This window comes from Polyodon spathula, chromosome 2, assembly GCF_017654505.1.
Source record: "Polyodon spathula isolate WHYD16114869_AA chromosome 2, ASM1765450v1, whole genome shotgun sequence".
Taxonomy (NCBI): domain Eukaryota; kingdom Metazoa; phylum Chordata; class Actinopteri; order Acipenseriformes; family Polyodontidae; genus Polyodon; species Polyodon spathula.
Window position 1 is genome coordinate 42,752,901 of NC_054535.1, and position 20,805 is coordinate 42,773,705.

Here is a 20,805-nt window from a genome sequence, read left to right on the forward strand (position 1 = left end):
TGGTACAACCTTGGTACTAAAACATAACACATTGGAAAATAGAAATGGTGGATATATACAGAACTACTCTTTTCTACTTTCTGAAATGTCATGTTGTGCTCTTTTCAGCATGCATTTTATGAACCATTTTATGTATATCCCATATTTACATTTAAAGAGCAGTTTTATTTACTCATAGTGAGATTCTGTCTTGTTTGAGTACATTAATCCACTTCAACATGCTTTGAACAATTTTGACAAAAACTGCAATTGAAAAGCTAGCCAATGCCTCGTCTCCTCAGCTCTTTCATTGTAGTTTGTTTGTTGAGGGAAATTAATTTCCAAATGACAGCTGGGAAAGCAAGCAGTCATATAGTAGATATTGGGCTTTGCTGGTATTGTGGATGAAATGTGTATTCAACAGGTATACTTTAGTACACTCGTGACTCATTCAATCAAATTACAGTCCATTCCCTTAATTATTAATTTTAGCAACCTTATTTCAACCAAATATTTAATTGTTTAATTGATCCTAAAGGTAATTAACCCTAAAGTAACCGTGGACCTGTTTCCAGCAGTCCTGAATTTTACCGTAATGAACTGAAAGAGCAACAAGTGAGCATATTAACAGTAGAAGCTACAGTATGTTATTAATATTGTATAGCGGATGATGAGTTAATAACACTTGCATCTTGTCAAAGACCTTTAGTGGAATGGTCAGTTGTTCTTCTTTGAACCATATGTTTGCAGTTTTTATTGGTTAAATGTGTTTTGTATTTCTTTCCTCTCTTGGGTGGCAGGCTTGTTTCATAAATATCTTTTCTGTCTGTCAAAAGCTTTCCTCTGACCAACATAGATTTGTCTCACAGCTTTCTACCTGACATAACTTTATTCACATTATATAATCTATATTACAAGCAGTTGGTTTAAATAGACTAACCACTGCAATATTTAACATTAAACAAAATCTCTGGAACTTTTTTGTTTCATAAATCGGGATCCCTGATTTTAGGTGCAGAGCTTTGGGGTTCCAAGACCCTACAGTCAAATTTTGAACCCCACAATACATTTGGTAAAATACTATTTCTAAGCCATTTGTAAATGTTAGTAGTACAGTTTATAAAATGCTGAGAAAACTTGGAGCTTGAGTCTTGAGGTCTAACTAAAGTATCATATTCACAGCAACTGTTTTTACTCATGTTCTGAAGTTGCTAGACAAACAGCACAGCAAAACTTAAGAGTAAATAATGGGGTTCTGAAAATTATAGGGTTGCACATCCCCACGTGTTGCTACACAATTTTAAATAACGGACCTATAATTTTTCTTAACATTCTGACAACTTTTTACACTTACAACTTTAAAGCCTGTTTCAAAGCTCTTTTCAAAATGTCTGCTCTAATAAAACAGCAATAACAATCCATAATGTGGTCCAGAACAGAAAAGCCAGAGCACTTGTTATTTATTTTTATTCTTATTTTTAAATCGCTCTTTCTGCAGTGATTTAGACCACAGATCTCAAATCCCAGTGCACTAGCGCAGACATTTCACTTTTGACACAAATGTGTCTTCATCAGGAGTTAATTAATGACTGGAGGAAATGTTTTGAAAATATGGCCCCTTATTTCTGAAGGTGAAATCTGACTCAAGAACCAAGGTTGAACTCTAAAGAACATCTCAGATAAATTCATCATACTTACCCAAAAAATGGCAAACAAAAGAAATAAGTGGTCAGAAGAAACTAGTGATATCAGGAATCAGTGGCTCAGATACAGACAATAACTCTCATCAAATGCACCTTGTGATCCAGCTGTATTTGTCTAAATTGCATGCAAGGGAGTTATGCAAACCATTATGCAACTCTCTGGCGATACTGCTTGTGAATATAGTGTATGTAGACCTATAGTTGTCTTCTCAGATTTTAGCCATTTAAGCAAGTATTATCATTCCCCTTAAGAACTCCAATTTTAAATCCCTACTATAAATAAGAGCAACTGCTCTTTGCCTTATACATTGCACATCAGATAAGGTAGCACGTCGCCTGTGGTGCTTATTCACAACACTTTAACATGATTACTTAAAGAATGTTTTTTTTTAAAGTCTGAGTCAGTAGATTAAATAAAGTTCAATATTCTGGGTTGTTGTCAGTTTTTCCTTAACAACACCAGTGAAGAAAAATGTCACACATACAAAGCTTTATTTAATCCATCAAATCAGACCTAACAAAAACATGCTTTAAGTAACTGACTACTTAATTATTTGTGAATAGGCTGCAGCGTTTCAGACAGGAACACAGTTAAGATTACTGTATATCACCACAAATGAAATCTAAACCTTGATGGAGTCCAAACAAGGCCCAACGACCTCAATGTGGACACATTCATAATATCAGTTTCTGATATGCTAACATGTTAACCCTCTATATTAAATGGTCATGATATTCTGGTATTATTGTATCCAAGAGTTCCGTTTAGACATGATAAGCTACAGGCAAGGAAGCCACTTACTTCACTCATGGGGTTAGCTAGTAATCTGCCCAGATCTTTCCAGGGCGGGGAGAAACCTGGAAAACCACAACACAAGGAACTATTAAAGCCTGGCTTTCAAGCTGAAGCAAAAACTCACCGATTAAACTCTGAAAAGGACACTTCAACGCTATCTACCCAGAAAAAATGCAGAACAGATCCAGTATTAGTATGCTTGTCTGCACTGTTTTGTTATGGTTACAGTCAGATTCAGAAAGCATTTACACCAGTGTTAAATTTGCAGTATTTTTGGTAAATGAAAAACAAAATACAGAACTAGCAAGAAATCTAAACCTAAGGTACATGTAGGAATAATTCCTAAATTAATCCTGCATGTCTTTTATTTGAACTTTTGTAACATTTCTTCTTGCAAAATTAGTACTGGTGTAAACCTACAAAACATAAATAAACAACACAGAATACACATATGCACCTCATTGCTTCTTTGAAGTTTAGTAGGCTTAAACAATTGTGCACATTTTGCATAGAGATAACAAAAGATTCATAAACACAGCGTTTACTGTACTTTACTAAGTTGTTATATCAAAAAAGATAATAAGCTAACAACATTTATTTGTTTTGCCCATAATGAATTATTTTACTTTCACGCAACTCTGATTGTCTGGCAGTGAATGTCCTCAGGGACTGTCAGTGTAGTTAGCAATGCTTTACAGATAGTGAGACTCCCTGACAACTCTTCAGGCAATACGAGTGGAAAAATGTAGGGTCATTCCATGTCAAATCAACCCAACTAGAAATAAAAGCTCCAATCTACTGAAGAGGAGAAATAAACATGTCAGCATTTGATGCAAGATTAGATACATTTCACTTATGTACAGTATTACTGTATGTGAATCTTGAAGCACATCCAGCTTTGTCCAAATAATGAACCTGTCCCCACTAATAAGACTACAGTTGGTCAAATTTGACACCTTATTATGCAAGAAAATATTATTGGTCAAACAGTATAATTTTTTTTTTTTTTCCAATTTTACCCAGTGTACACCTGCAAAAATATCAAATTCCTATCTGAAAAGTGTCATGAAATCTAAAGAATAGTTGTATTGGTACAGGCTGCATTTGCATGGAGAAAGGGATCCCTGAGCCTAGCTAAGTGGTACAGTAGGTACAGTACTTTAGATCAGCCATTACCTAACTTTCTTGCAATATGTTGTCTGAATATACTCCAGTAATAAGTGCATGGATATGCACGCCGTGGAACATTCATGGAATTAGTTTGCTAGCTACAATCACTTTACGTTGTTTCTAATTTGTTTTACATTTTTTTCTGATCAATTTTGAGGATTTGGAGTAATGGCTTTGATAATTTATCCCCTTTACATTTATCATTTATTGCATGCAATTCAGGAGATTAAGATTACAGCAAATAGAATGTGTCCATACATACTGGCACCACTGTACATATAAGCTGTTGTTATTACTGTTGGGTATTTAATACCTCTGCAAATAAGTGCTGAATGCCAACTAATTAGTTAAGTAGGCTGCTGTATATGCCTCAGCCCCATTGGTTGAACTGGATTGGGTTTATCAGTCCCTGCTGGTTTTCAACATATCAGTTCCTGTCTAGGTTGCAAAGTACTGTGCGATAAGCTAAGCTTTAGAAGAGAAAACAATTGAAATATTACAAAACAACTCAGATTCATTAAGGAGCTCTTAAATTTACAAACCATTATTCCCCTTTGGAATAAAAATACTGTATACCACTGAAAAATAATAACAGATTGGACCCATTGTGTTTATCCACTTGTCTCTAATCCAGTATTATTTCTTTAAGTAGAATTGCAATTTTAAATTTAATAAAACATGCAAACAGTGAAATCAAGGCAGGCGGAATGTACAAACCAAGATTTAATTATAAAGGATTATCACCCACAGTTAATTTTCAGTAATACATTTCCATCGACCAGGTTGTCTTGCATATTTAGTATAATCCTTAAGTATAAAAGCCCACATTTAACTTTATCCATAGATAATATGGATGTGCCTCAATGGTCCTATAATTTATTGATTTATAATTTATTGCAAACAATTATAATTGCTGTGCTAAGTAAGGCAGCTTTAATTCCACTAAAATGAATTGATGCAGGTGTATAACATAACCCAAAACTTACTGTCATTTTTGTTTACTAAAATTGTGTGGATGATGCTTTCATTCAGTCATGATAAATATTACTGTACTTTGGCACTTCTTAAGAACTGTCACCAAAGCTATGCTTTCCCTTCAAAAGTGTCCTATAGTAAAAGCAGTGTGAAAAGGTGTAATAAAGCCTAGTGAAAGCATGGTCAAGCATTGTAAAGAATATCAAGGTATGGAAAAGCGTATTCATAAAAATGGCAAACTATGGTAAATGCATAGTATAACCACGGGGAAAGCATGGGAAAATGACAATAATAATAATAATAATAATAATAAATAATATAATAATAATAATAATAATAATAATAATAATAATACTGGTAAACATTTATAAAGGTTTCCTGAAGCAAAATTGCTAATTAATTAGAATTATATTTTGATTTTTTATAAAGACAGGTGTTTGTATTAGTTTCAGCATGCGTTACCTATGGCGTGTTTTATAATTGCTCTTATTTGAAATCTTATCCATTATTGTTTATTATTATTATTATTACTACACGTGCTCTTAATGGAAATCACTCTTACAAGCAAATACTTGTACTTTAAGTTTAACTGATCAGTCGAATCCGCTCATAAATGTAATTATTTACTGTAGTCTTTATTTTGCACTTATTTGAATCTGACCTTATTTTCTACTGATTTTTGAATACTTTATAACTTTCTATATTCTTTACTGTACTTTATAACTGATGATATTCTGTAGTGTGACACTTTACATTGATATTTTGTAACAACTGTAATTATTATTATAATTATAATAATAATAATAATAATAATAATAATAATAATAATAATAATAATAGGTGATCTGACTGATTACTGTCTCCAAATCCTTCTTTTTGAACACCTTGAAACGGATTAAAAAGAGAAACGCAACTATTTTAACATTTTTTTGGAGTTGCAGATCAAAGGAGTTTCTATCCAATACCTCTATATCCGATATTATAATAAACACTTCCTTTAAAAAAATGATAGCCACTTTTAGTTAGTTGGATATACATTAGAAAATTAATTTTGAAAGTTTGATATGTATTAAATATCGATATAATCCTCAAAAATACTTTTCTTCGTAAATGTTATCATTTGGGTGTGCAAGAAAATGCCTGCTGGTCACTCATTCGCAGGTGCCTGACTATGCTTCTTACTGGTGAAGATGGTTGTCATTCGCACACTTCTTCCATTTGCAGTTGTATTGTTCCATCTTGTCATTAGCCAAATAGGCTAGAGATGTGGCATAAGAGGTGATCGTTGGCCTTTTGATTACTCGGTTTTTCTCTGTTAAAGCACAGAAGCATCAAATATTGTGTTTTTAAAAATTAATAATAATACAAAAGCCTTGTGGCTTCCTCCCCTCCTCTAGATGTCTCTATAGGTGCTTGAACAACGCCTCTCCTTAAATACTTATCTTTGTTAGTAAATAGTGGGACATGAAAATACACTTGGCGCGCCATGGCTGTCCTTGCGTTTGTTACTTTTTTTTTTCGAGTGCCAACCAACGGCTCCTACCTGAGATACACCTGGACACCTCTTGTGTGACCAATCGTCGCGTACTGCGCATGCTCGAGCCTCCCAAGGGACAATACTGTCATGGCGGAGACAGGCTGCAGCAGAGGGTGAACCAGGAAGAGATGGAGGTGAAGACGGGATAATACCACAATTTAAACAAGTCGGACTGAAAACGCCGAGCATTCTGAGGTTACTTATCTATCTGCTGGTAGCTCTACCGGAGCAGCAGGCGGACCTGTGACCGCTGTGTTTCCTAGAGATCACAGTATACCCTGCTAATCTAAAGAAAAGGGTTAAAGTAATTGTTTTTGGTCACATTTGGTCACAAAACATATCAGCTGGTTTTGTGCCGATATGCAAAATACATCGAATTGGCAGACAAATCGAGAGGCAGGGTTCTAGTGCTGTACGGTACCATTTTTTTTAACTCTATTATAATAAGTTTTTTTTTTTTTTAAATAAATCTGTCAGGTCTGCCTCTTAAGTTACACCTGCTGATGAAGGCAACGACTAAAGGGGGGTGACCGAAAAGGACTTAAGATTTCACTGGCTTGACAACTGCGCTGACGCGACTGCTGCTACCTGCATCCTTAAGAGACCATAATAATTACGGTAGCAAGATTCAATTTTGTGTTGTATGCGGGATAAAGAAAACACTATTTGTATGCGTTTGCTGTTTCAACATTAATATAGAGGGAAATACAAACATTTTAGATTTGTACTTTTCTCTTCCACGCCCTAGAGTGTAAAACCGGTATCTCACCTGTAGTCTCCACTTCCCATTCGTTTGCAATGGCCAGTGAGGAGAAACCGGTTCCTCCTGGACTGCAGGCAGGTGATGCGGGTGGTAAGGAGGAAGGAACTGCGCCCCTGTCCTTGAACCCCGGAGTTCCGATTCGGGGGATCAAAATGAAATTTGCAGTACTGGCTGGTCTGGTGGAAGTTGGAGAAGTCACGAACAGGGACATCGTGGAGACTGTCTTGAATCTGGTAAGCTGATTAATTTAAACAGGCCTTCTGCCACTGCAAGGTTTCGTTTTGCACCGAGTGACGGTATAAACAGAGCTAAATGAAGGCCACTAATAATAAAAAGGTATTCTGTAAAACAGTGCAATGAAAAATCTGTTAATAATGTTTTGTGAGAAACCCCACATACAGTATCATGTCACACCTGCCATTCATTATTCAGTATCGCTGTTAAATAAAATATAGAACTGTTGAAAAGGGGGGTTTATCTACTACTGTATACTACAAAACTGAAAATCATTAAAAAAATGTAAAAACAAACGTACACGAAAACAAATAAAACCTACCTGTATTTTGTATGTTTAAAAACTACTGTAGGCTGAATTGGAACTATACAGTACGGAATATCCTTACTGGGTTTGGGCGCCTACTATGAAACTAACATCACGTTGTAATTCTGTCTTGAGAGATTTTGTTTGTGTGTTAGACCTTTATTACAATTTTGTTTTTCGATTAATTTTTATTGGCCAGTGGCCCTATTTTAAAAACTTGTTCCACCCACTTTCTGGCAGACTAATTGAAAATTGTACAGCACACCAGTCAGACAATGACTATTGTGGAGGCTTTTGTTACAGAATCATTGAAGTCAAGTCTTTACATTTCTTCCCTTTTCTCTATTTTTGAAAATCAAAATGACCTCTTTAAAGATTTTATTGGATTGTTTAAATATTATACCCTTTTGATAGGCAGTCTGGAGTACAGTATGACAATATCTTGGTAACAAATGGCTTTTCTATCTTCCCGTACTAGCTGAAACGAGTTTGTGGTGAGGCCAGTGTCCTGCCCAACTGAGAAAATGATACTTGGAGATCAGAGTAGTACTGTATATTTCAGACTTCTTGTAAAATGAATAAAGCTACAGTACAGTGTTGGAAAAAGAACCGGTACTTACTAACACACAGAATATCTGGTAGGACAGGTTGACAGGTGCTGTACTGTAGCTTCACTTAATGAACAGACATCTGTTGAAAATGTGTACTACAGTGTAAGGCAAATTCAAGGTTCAGTGATTTAAAAATAAAAATGCCCTAGGGATCTGCAAGGATAGGTTTGATCGCATTTTAACCTCTAGTAATTCTGCCTGCAGCTAGGAAAAGAACAGACTTGTTTACATTTCTTTTTTTAAAGTAAATTTAATAAAATGCATTTACAAGGATGAGATCTAGCAATACCTTGGCCAGCCTTTTTAAAATGCACGCTTATCATTATACTGTAGTTTTTTTTTTTCGTACCAGGAAGTACCTGTATCAGTTGCCAAATGAGCCAAGGAGACATTTGATGTTGGTTGCAGGATTGCTAAAGTTTTGACTAGCATGGTTTTATTTAATCTAAGCCTATTTGGTTTAGATGCATTATTGCCCTTTATTTTCTTTTTATTCCAAACAATGTTGTCTTTAAAATCGGTTGATGCTCTCTATGAATAAGGAAAGAATGCATAGTACAACAACACCTTTAAAACTGCTTTGTCACTGCAGGAAATTGAGTTTAGTGTTACATTTTACTACAGCTGCAGACACTGTTAACAGACCTGTTCTGCTCAATGTGCTAGGCTTTAAAAACATTTTCTATTAATATGGTGGTTTAAAAAAAAAAAAAAAAAAAAAAAATATATATATATATATATATATATATATATATATATATATATATATGGATATATTATATATATATGGATGCAATATATGGATGCAATAAATGCTGGAGAGCATAAAGTACTGCCCCTCAGTAAAATAATTATTAGGAATTTAATTTATCTTTTTTTTTAAACTTACAAATTGAATAGTTCTATTGTAACAATTTTCAATTTCTCTGATATTGATTTAAATGTTTTGTTTCTTTAGTTGAATCATAGTTTTCATTATGAAATACAGCTTAGTAATTACCCTATTGTTCAATTCAGATATCCATACCAATTATGATTGTAGGCCTAATCGGATTACTGTAACACATTAGGCCTACATGCAATGTGCTACTCCACAACACTGCTTATAAGGGAGTTGGATTTTAAAACAGCATGCCATTCTTAAAACTGCTGCTTAAGGGAATGTAGTGAGAAAATGTATCAATTCAATCCTGTTTAGTGGTATTGCTTGGTTGACCAGTCTATCAGGTCAGACAGAGAGAAGCAGTTCATTTTGCAAGAGGAATGCTTCATACCTGTTGTGCTTAAAGGCACAGGAACACTGAAAATAATTACAATGGTAAATTATGTTTCCATTGTTGACTTGCAAAGTACATTTCCTTAGACTGCAAAATAAATTACCAGTTTTTGGGAATTATTCTTTGATCAGTTATTTTGCTATCTTTCTCCTTTTTAAATCTCTTAACTTTTAGTTGAGCATTTCTTTTCCCTGCTGACTTTTGATCAGCAGGCAACTGTTTCATATAATTATTACAAATATGACATACTTTACGGTACCATATGGCTCTATTATACTACTGTATGATACTCAAATTAATGGGATTAACATAACGATGCAGTTCTAAGCTGAACTAAGGCCCCAGTATTTTATTTCCCTGTATATTTACCATATTGAGTCAGTAAATAATAGCCTGTCCACAACAATTGAATGCAGGGGGTAATTACGTCTTGGTAACGTCAGGAGAGAAAAAAAAAAAAAAAAACACAAGATTCACAACAAACCTAAAGCAAGTTTGACATACTACAGGGGTGTTGCTAAAATATTTATTCCAAACAGATTAATACTGTAATACTGTACCCTTCACTTTCGGTGAACCACACAATGTGGAAATCCCTGCCTAAAACATAATAATAATAATAATAATAATAATAATAATAATAATAATAATAATAATAATAATAATAATTTAACATTACTGAATATTGTTAAATATGAATTGTATAACAGTTCATTTTGAAAGTCGAAAGAAGTGCAAACTATATACAGTCAGTTTTCTTCAATGTGCACAATTTATTTACAGGCTGTTTGCCAGGAATACAAGCCTGTCGTCCTGCTCTGGATTCAAGGCAGTACACATTTTTATTGTTGTTTTACATCGAATACAGAGAAGGGTGTACTTACAAATCATTTTCAAAACTGATTCGCTGGTTGGATGGGACCAGCAAATTAGATTCTAGTTAACAAGAGCAGGAAAATAAAAGCATGCCCACTGCTTGTCTGGCAGAAATACTGTAAATAGCAAGGCAGCGTGTTCGGTGCATTTTTGTTGATACACTTAAATAATGTATACGCTACACAGATTTAATTATTGAATTGATTACCCAGTATTTATATCGATGTATATGAAGAATGGAATCGATCGGAAAATCGATTTTCAATTTAATTGTAGGAGCCCTATTGCATATTGTAATTAAATATTCCAGGGAGGAGAGTGAATTGTCTTTATCTGTCTGGCAAGCTTTATTTTCCTCCACAAAGGGAGTCTTTAGATATTAGCAGCAGGAACTTCTTGAAAAAGCTCTTAGACTACAGTAGTTAATACACTTGCAGGATTCTTCTGGTTGCTGATTGATTTAGCAACAGTTATTATGCCGGTTGTTAGTGGTATTGTATTTATTCAGTACAGAATGTGGTTCATGTTTTGCTTTTTACAAGAATTCTAGAGTCCATGAGTTGTTGGAAATCAGTCAGTCTTTCTCATAACACATTTTCTGTTCATGCTACGGTATGTGCTGTGTTGCATACAGCCTGCTAATCTTCATTAGTGGGCATCCTTGGATGCATATCCCTAGAAACAGGTACATAAGAGCATTATAGGCCTACATCTTATGCTTTTATTTATAGTAGCTAGACTACATCTTGAACTGTATATTGGACTGGATTGAAACTTGGAATTAGCTTTTCATTGCAGAAGTTTTTAAGAGGAATCAGGTGTTCCTTTCACAGTTGTCTGCATTTTACAGCGATACCAGGACTGACTGAGCTGTTGAAGGCTCTATATTGGGAGCTGTCCAAATTTGATGACATTTTGCATGGACATTTGTTATCTAAGTTCTATGTGCTGTGGATACAGGGAAAAATGGTATCTTCATATGCGGTCATCATGCATTCTCTCTTAGCAATATATATTTTAAATACAACATTGTAGATAAGCTGTTACATCCTGCTACTGAAGACCCTTGTTGTGAGCTTCAACTGTATAACTTGACATCACCAGAAAGCAGTTGAATGTTTCATCCCTAGTGTGGTCTTTAAGAGATGAACCAGCACATTTTCAACAGAAAATACAGGGGCCAGCGATATAACCAGTGCTAAGAATATGTAAGAAAATAGATATCTCATTAGCACTTCCTTAAATTAAGTGTAATTGGTTTTACCATTATTGTTATTGGAGTTCCTTTGACTTTGGAATTGTCAATAATGTGTTGCAACTGTACACATACATTTTTTTTTTCCCCCCATGGGTTCTTGGAGCATGTGCCTTTTACATGAAATCTTCATTCTGATCTTTATTTGCATTACTTTCCCATCATATTCCGGTTTGATTTAATCTGCAGAGTTGTATTTGCCTCGCTGCCAGTGTGTATTAGCTTAATACAGTAAAGTGATTAAAGCTGATTCACCATTGTTATGTATTACATTGCATTTTCTCTAATAGCCTGAAAAAGGAACTTACCAAACCAAGCATGCATTTGAAATTATTTTGCTGCACCTCATTTTGCTAACAACATGAAGCTACAGTAATAAACATTTTGTCTTTTCGAATGTATATAAAAGTACTGTGGGGTCCCATTAATTAGTGCGCAGAAAAATGAGGATTCCACAAACACCATGCAGCATATTGTTTGCTTTTGTGAATCTGTCCACCAAGTCCAGTGATGTGTCATTAGTACAATAGCTGTTCATTACAAAGTAAAATTAAAAGCATGCACACTTGAAGCACATTGTAAATGCATTGACGCATTTTGATATATTGTCACTCTCTTCAGTCTGAGCTTTACAAGAGGCAATTTTAATAGAACAGTCTGTGTGCAAGCCTGATATGACTATGCATTACATTATTTTTTATAATGATACATATTGCTTTTATTAATTTTTAAAAACATTTTAGAAGTTTGTATTATTATTATTATTATTATTATATTATTATTATTATTTTATTATTATTATTATTAATGTGCAGTAAGCTTAGCCTACACGCCTGTGTTCTGATATCTACAGGGCTGTTTTTTACTGGATTTAACTGTTGCTGTTATTAATTTCGCTTTATTAATTTAACTTTCGCTTTATACTTGAGAGTGTACAATACAATGTAATTTTATTATAAAACAAAACTGTTACTTGGTTCCCACTGACACACAACCTTTTAACAAAGTTGCTGGAATGTTTCAATTGAGTTACAGTGTTGCTACAAGGTTGTGTGTTAGCAGCTTCTCAATGACCGCATGAAGCATGTCAAGCTAGTGATCTAATGTAAACGCCAGTCTCCAATATGTACTGGGTCTGCTGGCAAATACTGTCAATAAACGCCTCAGGCGTTTAATTCAAGTTTTACGGTAGCTATTTTCCAGTTAGAGAAGTCGCTACCAGAAGCTGGGTTTCTCTTATTTGTGTTTGACCGTTATTCGTGTGGTAATGAGGTGGAACTGGTTTTAGAATTAGAACAGGTTGGACCGGTCAGTTCAGGTGGGAGGTGCCTGAAGAGCAAGCGACATTAAAACCAGATCCAGGTGCTTTTTCCGGTGTTTGTTTGTTTTTTACTTTTCTGTTTCTCCTGCAGTATTTTACTGTAGTCCTTTATTACATAATTTTCTTCCAAATCCTTGATTTGGAACTTGATTTTTGTTGGACCACAGATTTACCCATCTGCATATTTTGTGGTCCTGACAAGGGAGTAAAGACATTTACTGTACCGTTGCAAATCAAAACACATCCAATTATCCTTTTGTTTTATTCACTGGAAAGAAGTTATAAAAAGCAGTGGGTATGACCCAGAGGCTGTTATTGGTGCCTTTTACAAAAGTATGGTCAGCATTTATGGTTGCTGAGGTTAAATCTGTCAGTTCAGTAAAATCCTGATCTAAAAATATGTGCAAGCACACACTAACAGGTACATTTTAGTTTTGAGTTCTCAAAGCAGGTTTTTCCATTAAAAAAATCAAAAAAATCAAACATGAACTGAAAGTCTTCCATGTATTACTGCTTTTGGCTTTGTGAGACAGTGAATTACAGTTCGAGTCTCTGATGACTAAACTTTCCTCCATCATATTGCCCTCAGGAGAAGCTTGAGGTGGTATTTTGGTGGAATTGCTAACCTGCTTTATGTGAAAAGGCCCCTTGAGTGTTTCTCGTCCTGAACTGTAGTCAAGGCTGAAAAAGGTCACCTTTTGTTTAGTCACTTTGAACATTCAAGCTGATTAAAACTAAAAATCAACAAATAAAAATTCACTGATGCTCAATTTGTTCCAGAAATGTAAAGACAATGGTTTGTTGATTCACAAACCCTGTAAATAATCACATTTAAATAAACAAAACCTTCATGAACCTACTGTATTTGAAAGCTTTTATTAACTGTACATTTGAAGGAGTCTGTGTCTAGTAGTTATTAGCTGAGGGGTGTATTCCTCTAGAGATAGTAAAAATCTGAAAATAAGTTACAGGCTACTATATAGTACAAAGTACATGGACTGTATAAATCTGTTCACACAACTCAAGCTTTCCTGTTTTGAAATTATTATTATTATTATTATTATTATTTATTATTATTATTATTATTATTATTATATTTAATAAAATGTTGAGAGAAATGGCCAGTCAAAAAGGAGGGAAAGTTGTTAAACTATTGTTGGACACAACAGCTGCTTTATACTGTAGTAAATTGGCACTTGCTGTACTATTTGAAGAGGCAACATTTATGAGCATCTGAAACAATCTGCCTCATGAGTGAAGATATAGCTTCTGAGATGTGTTGGGCATCTGCCCTCTCCCAGACTGCATGCCCACAAACTGCACAGTCACCAGCCCTTTCTGGCAGAATCATACTAGCTCCTCTTCTATGACAGAGCTGACAGGTTTGCACCTTTTATTTTTTTTTTTTTGCAGCTGCTTTCTTTCTAATGTAGTGCATGAATACTCTTGCTCGTTTCTCATTCCAGTTTCTGACAGGATTTGTTAAGCATGAACTTATTATGTTTTTTTTTCAAGCTTTAAACAAGTCGGTTCAAGATCCAATTGATTCCAGTACATGGTAAATTCACCAAAACTCATCGTTAAGAATATGATTTTGTCAGTCATTTCAGTACATTTCACAGGCAAAAAAACCAACAAAAAGAATACTGTCGATGCAGGCTTTCACACCGCAAGTGTGGCGCATCGCTTATTTGACGCGCGTCCGGCATTAAGTGTGTCTATAGTATATATATATATATATATATATATATATATATATATATATATATATATATATATATATATATATAAAATCACACATACAAAATCAGCATGTGAAATTGCTTTTATTACCGTGTTCAAACTGAAGCAGTATATTTTTCTTCAGTAATAACGATACATTTTAATTGATTGTTTGAGTAGCCTACAGAGCACTCCACCTTTAAACATAAAACAAACAAAAAAACAGAGTTGAAAGGTCAAATCACACAGGCAGCACCGTGTCCAAGAAACGGGGCGTCACAAAGATCAAAAAGATAAACCTCTCGTTTTTATCTACAGTTTGCAGGAAATAATAAAAAGAAAAGTTCAACTGCAAGTATTTTGTCCAGCAATCTTTAGTTTTTAGAGAATGAGTATTTATTTTCAACAGACTATTTGGGTACACTAGCTACATTGTATGAAAAGAATTTGATGAATTTGTTTAAAAAAAAAAAATTAACAAGCGCTGTATGTATGTGAAGTACACAACCGAGAGTTTATAGTACAACCATACAATGTGTTCGTTTACATGCTCGCTCAGCTACAAAATACAAATCTCATTTGTTGACATACACAGCTAGTGGTAAATGCTGTCTGCATACACAACCAAACAATTTACAGATACTCGGATATTTGTATTTTCAGTGAATGACATACTGCATTTTAAAGGAAATAAAGGCAGTGCCTAACCAAATGTGTTTTTACATCCATTGCAAGATTTCACTGACTTTTGTTCATATTCACGATTTCCGTGACCTCTGTGACATTTCATATCATCTTAAATACCAAATAAGAGTTAACTTTATTTAATGTGGTTGCATTGTAGTTTTACTTGCAATCATTTGAATCCCTTTTTCAGAGGTTTGTAGCACGCAAAATAATAACAAAAAATATTGGACGTACTGTCCTATGTTGAAAGAAGAATCTTGCAGCATAATAATAATAATAATAATAATAATATAATAATAATAATAATAATAATAATAATAATAACAACTTGTTGGACCTGGGGCATTTCGTAATGTACAATGTATTTTAAACCGCAGTCTCTGTATTAAAATTAAAACTTCGCCGGTTACACTTTGTGAGATTAAAGTGTTCACACTTTAGTGTTCAGACATCTGTTCAGCAATTGATACCATTTTCATCTGAACTTTATGAGCAGCTTCGACAACCCACCAGTCATCCATTTTAGCGTTGTAATAACTATAGTGATGAGGTCACAGTGCAGCTGATTTGACCTATCAACGACTGCAGTTTGAGCAGGGTGATTGCCGGTAGAAAATATAAACTGCACGGCAACAAGACAGCGATGATCGCCAGTAGCCTTGGACGACAGTCGAGCGATGTTAAGTGTACAAAAATGTACCCACCACAGAGGCGTATAAATGTGAAATTTACCCACCACGGAACGTCTGGTGGGTGTTAATTCAAACCCTGCATTGGGTTTTAGCTGCATTTCTGTGGTTCTTTCATTCCTAAGAGTGGACATCCTTATCATGAGCTTCTTGCTATTGGCTCTGCGACTTAACAGCTTAAGTGGAAGACAAGACAGTTTTTGTTGGTAAATATGGCAGTTTGTTGTTCGCATTTTTACTGTAAAGCTGTGTACTTTAAGTACATGATACTGCCATCTTTCTGTTTTATTCTGTTAGTGCTTTTATTCCATCAACACAGTGTTTTATTTTTTTATTTTAAGAAGGGTAAAACCCTTTAGATAGTTATCTCAATCTAGGAAAGTCCAGAGGGGTCATGCAATAATAAACAGAAAGGCGCACAGACAGTCCAAGAATGTACCAGTGCAGAAAACATAAGCACTGTCCTGTAGGATAATTGGTCAATTACACTGTGTTTTTTTCTTTTTCTTCAATACTTCTGTCAGTTCAGATCAAAACTCCCATTAGTTTGATTGTTTTTGATGCCAAAAGTACTACATACTGAACAATATGGCAGCCAATAGGCATAAACTGTAGTAAAGCCTGTCAAATCTGGTAATTGATAAAGGTTCTTGCTGTATCAGCTTCATTGTATCTGACATGTGATTTTGCAATATGAAAAAAAAGCTACACGTGTACATGTTCTACTCAGTAAATGCTCGTGTTGGTATTATTCAAGTGATCTAGCATTTGAAATTGAAATACTACAGTGTACTGACCTGCTAGTTTGTGGTCATACAGTAGCTTGTTTTTGACCCACTTCGTCCGCTTACCTGTTGAATACTAGGGATACCAAGCACTAAACTGATAATTGTCCATTCTGCAGATACTTTATTTGCAAATGATTTGAATTGGCAAACCATATGGCAAGAGCAGTCCCATCGTACCCCAAAATGTTATCTTTTTTTTTTTTTAGTAATGAAAAAAAATTATGGTCATTGGTAAGTGAGCTCTTCTGGAAAGATCTCTAGATTTGTTGCTGGAAAATTTACTTTGTCAGGAAAGGTGTTTTTGCCTATAACTTGTGTCATTAAATTAATTCAGATCAATTGCTTAATTACCAGCTGTGTGACTCTGTAAATGAAGGTAAACAAGGGTCTTGTTGTTTATTAGTAAAGAAAACTGTTTTAGTGTGCCTTTATTTTAACATACAACTACTAACATGCTTCAGTGCAATAAAAAAGTGGCTAAGCAAGTCAGAATATTAATGCCTGTATTATTGAACAAAGTGTCTTTTTAAATGTATGGCTAGCAGGCAGTAGGGACACTGACAGAAGCTACAAATGGGTATTGCTTTAATTGAAATGTGTTATTTTATTTGGATTTTTCTATTTTTATTTGCATGCCTACAGCAAGTCATCTTGTTTTAAAATGGGTGCCACGGGAGACAGGCAAACATGTAAAGTACAATCTCTCTCAAGAAACCAGGCATGACAGTATTCAAATTAGCAGTAAAAAAAAAAAAAAAAAAAAAAAAAAGATGAACCAAATAAATATCATTTGCAACAGGGTTTTTTTGTATAGAAATCCTGAACACACACGTACAGTACTAAGCATAACAGAGAGGGAGAAGGTTGTTATTCATGTTTTTACCTTGTAGCTCCACTCACTAGCTCCAACATTATAACTGACTATAGGCTGCTACAACCAGACCTTGACCAGGTCAGCTGCTACTGCCCTTCTTGGCGCTGAGACATTTGTTGTTGGATACTGGGGCTTGAGAAGTGCATGTGTCTAATGGAAAATATAATGTGCATACATATTCTTTAATTCTTGTTTTGGGGTTTGTCTTGTGTTTGTGTTTGTCTTGTTTTTAAAAAAAAAAAAAAAAATGTTTATTCATCCATGCATCTCTGTTTGCTTCATAAACTATGTGAAGGACATAAGGCATGCAGTAGAAGTTTTTATAGAAAAGGAAGCTAATCTGAACCAGGAAGTTTGGTACTGTTGTCAATCATTGTTTCTTATTGAAAAATGAAAACCATTGAATCCAATCAAATGTCAGATCCTTGGTAAAAAAAACAAACAAACAAAAAAAAAAAAGCTTCAATCAGTCTTATCACAGCAACGTTGCTTAATATGACTAATTTAGGTAAACGATAAATTAGGCGTTTTCATTGGATAAAGCTTTGTTATAGGATATAAAGCATCTATAAAATATTGATTACTGTACAGCAAATGATTACTTTGTCATGGTTGCTGTTGTTAACTATTAGTGTAACCCCAGTATAGTATGCCTTTGATCTCAGCCCCCTTTTCCCCAACAGGTACAGTGTCAGTAGTTTACTGAGATGGGTTGGGACACCTTTGGTTTTACGATGTACAGTATCTGCTCTTTTAAACCATTTATTTCCAAGACTGATGCACTGTATAGATGATATCCATTCTGTTTCATACGTTCCGTTTCAAATGTTGGACATCCATGCCTAACACATTTAAATTTTTTTCCCCTGTGGCATTTCACTCAGAAGCCACTCAGAATCTCAGCAAGCATTCATTGTACTCACAATCTACTAAGCAGAAACACATCAGAGAGCTGTCTGTCTCCGAGGCCCGCAGCCAGCAAAGAAAAAATAAGCATCATCTGGCAGTCGGTGTGCAACTGGGCTCTCAGCATTTAGAGCAGTTAACAGGGGTAAGGGTATTGTACAGTCTCAAGTGCAGAGGTGGAGAATGCCCTGGTCTCCACAGTACTTGGTCTGATTCTAGGAATCAATATAGGATTGCCTGAAGTAGAGCGCTTTGTCCTAGTACTGTATAGGCTATAAAGGATGGTGCTGGGGCTCTGCCATCAAGTGTACTGTGTTTATTAATTCTTATTTTACATCTGACATTTGATTTCATATTTAAAGAGATTACATTTTTCTTCCAAGTGTAAGAGATTGTTCTAGTACTGCCTATTAACTGGAAAAAAATGAGCTAGTGACACGTTGTCATTTATAAGTCTATTAACTTTTTGACCATATTGTAGATACCATTCTTTTTATTGTATGCTTTGTTTTTAATTTCTAGTGTTTGAGTCTCTCAAAGTTGCATTGAGAGTTTCACTACTGTGTTGTTTTAACCTCTAGCCATATCAATGACACACATCTCACACTATTCAGATTTCCATAATGCTTATAATCAATTCAGTTAGAGCTGGATTTCCCCTACATTATGCCCCTACTGTGCTATTAAGTTCCCAGATTGCCAGAGAGATGATGCATCAGATTTTTAAAAATAATTAATACATAAAATGGTGTTTGATTAGGAAGTATTTGACTGAAAGGCTGGATAAATTTTGATTGCGTGTTCAAAAATACCTTTTGTACCTTTATCCCAGTATAGTGTGTGACCTGATTTATGAATGCCATTTTCCTCCCAGCTGTAAATGAAGGCAGGATAAGTTGGGTTAACCAAAGAAGTTGTTACAATAATCTATAAAATACAATGTGTTCTACAAAAGATATATACAGTATGGGAATCAAGATATTGATGCCAAGTCCAACTGCAGTTTTTTACACAGAATGGCTGGATTAACAATAGGAAAGACACATCCACCCAACATTAGAATGTAGGCCTACTTGACCCACTTTACATGAAGCAGCTATCGCAGTAACATAATTTTTAGTATGTACCAGATAACATTAAAAGTGGAAATGGTCAGCTGGGAATCGGAAGGTTGGTGGGTAAAGGACTTAAAGCTACAGTAATTCATTCATTTAGTACTACTTTGAATGTAGATTGTTTTAACAGAAATAATTTATCTTGGTTTTAGCAGCATCGCTTTGCTGTCCTAATGGCCACTCTGCACAAAATGACATCTCTTGCAGTGTTCTCGCTAGGCCACGCCAATGGCCCCCTGAAATAAAAAAAAAATGTCCCGCTGAATTTCTATTAATTTCTCTAATTATAAATCATAACAAGATGTCAGATTTTTTTTGTGTTGCGCTGTAAAATCAATACTAGTCAGCTTTTCGAAGAGGCTTATAAACCTATAAATTACAACAGAGGATTGACAAAAGAAATTGGACATATCCGCCATGACATTAAAACAAAATATGAATATTTTGTTTTAAAATATAGAATAGAACAAGAATATGAACTAAGCTTACTCAGTTACGCTTGGTGGAAGTGACCAACTACCCAGCTCTTTCTGAGAATTAAATTACTGCAGCAGTCATGGCGAATGCCGGAGAGAGACACTTGATGTGAAAGTGCTGTGTTCTCTGCACTACTTAGCCTTTGGTTCCTTTCAGACCACAGTTGGAACGTCTGGAGGGAGAACCCAATCCACCTTTTCCAGAATGCCAGGCCAATAGATGACATGCTGAAAAGGACAGGCCAATACATATAGTTTCCTAAGGATACTAGCATAACTGATGTTGACTGAGGCTTTTTCAAACAAATCTGTTTCATGCTGACCTTAGCCGTAAGGACTCTCAGCTCCTTTTCAGAAAACTTTTCTTCATTTCTTTTCCGTGCGCCAAGGAATTTGCTGCCCTTTTGGATATTATTTTTGGTTTGTATTTTCATGTTCCACAAATGTCATACAGCACTGATTGCTGTCTTTTCTCCTAACTCCATCACCTCTGGTCTGCAAGTGCGATCGCTAAATAGACAGATGCTCTCATCGAGACCCTCCTTGTCATAATTGCAGATCATTATTTGTGCATGTTGAGTAATTTGCATTGCTGTTAAGGTTACATAGGGCGCAGTGCAGAATAATTGCAATTAGAAATTTGCATCTGCAATTATTTGCACTGCACCTATACTTACATCCACCCCTTAATGAGCTAATTTATTTGTTGACCTGTCTTGCTGAGTAAAATATATCCCAACAGAT

General features: G+C 35.0%; 1 protein-coding gene across 7 annotated transcripts in view; it reads left to right on the forward strand.

The window, feature by feature from the left end:
* Positions 1–6,188: 6,188 nt before the first annotated feature.
* The window catches only part of LOC121296784 (lipopolysaccharide-responsive and beige-like anchor protein), a 295,937-nt gene continuing 281,320 nt past the window's right edge, over positions 6,189–20,805 (forward strand). For 3 of the 7 annotated variants that reach the window (XM_041222596.1, XM_041222620.1, XM_041222603.1), the window contains exon 1: positions 6,189–7,156. In XM_041222596.1, coding sequence (XP_041078530.1) covers positions 6,959–7,156 — 198 coding nt within the window. In that variant the 5' untranslated portion in view covers positions 6,189–6,958. The remainder of the gene's footprint in view (positions 7,157–20,805) is intronic. The other 4 variants (XM_041222566.1, XM_041222575.1, XM_041222585.1 and 1 more) reach the window with 4 other exon arrangements.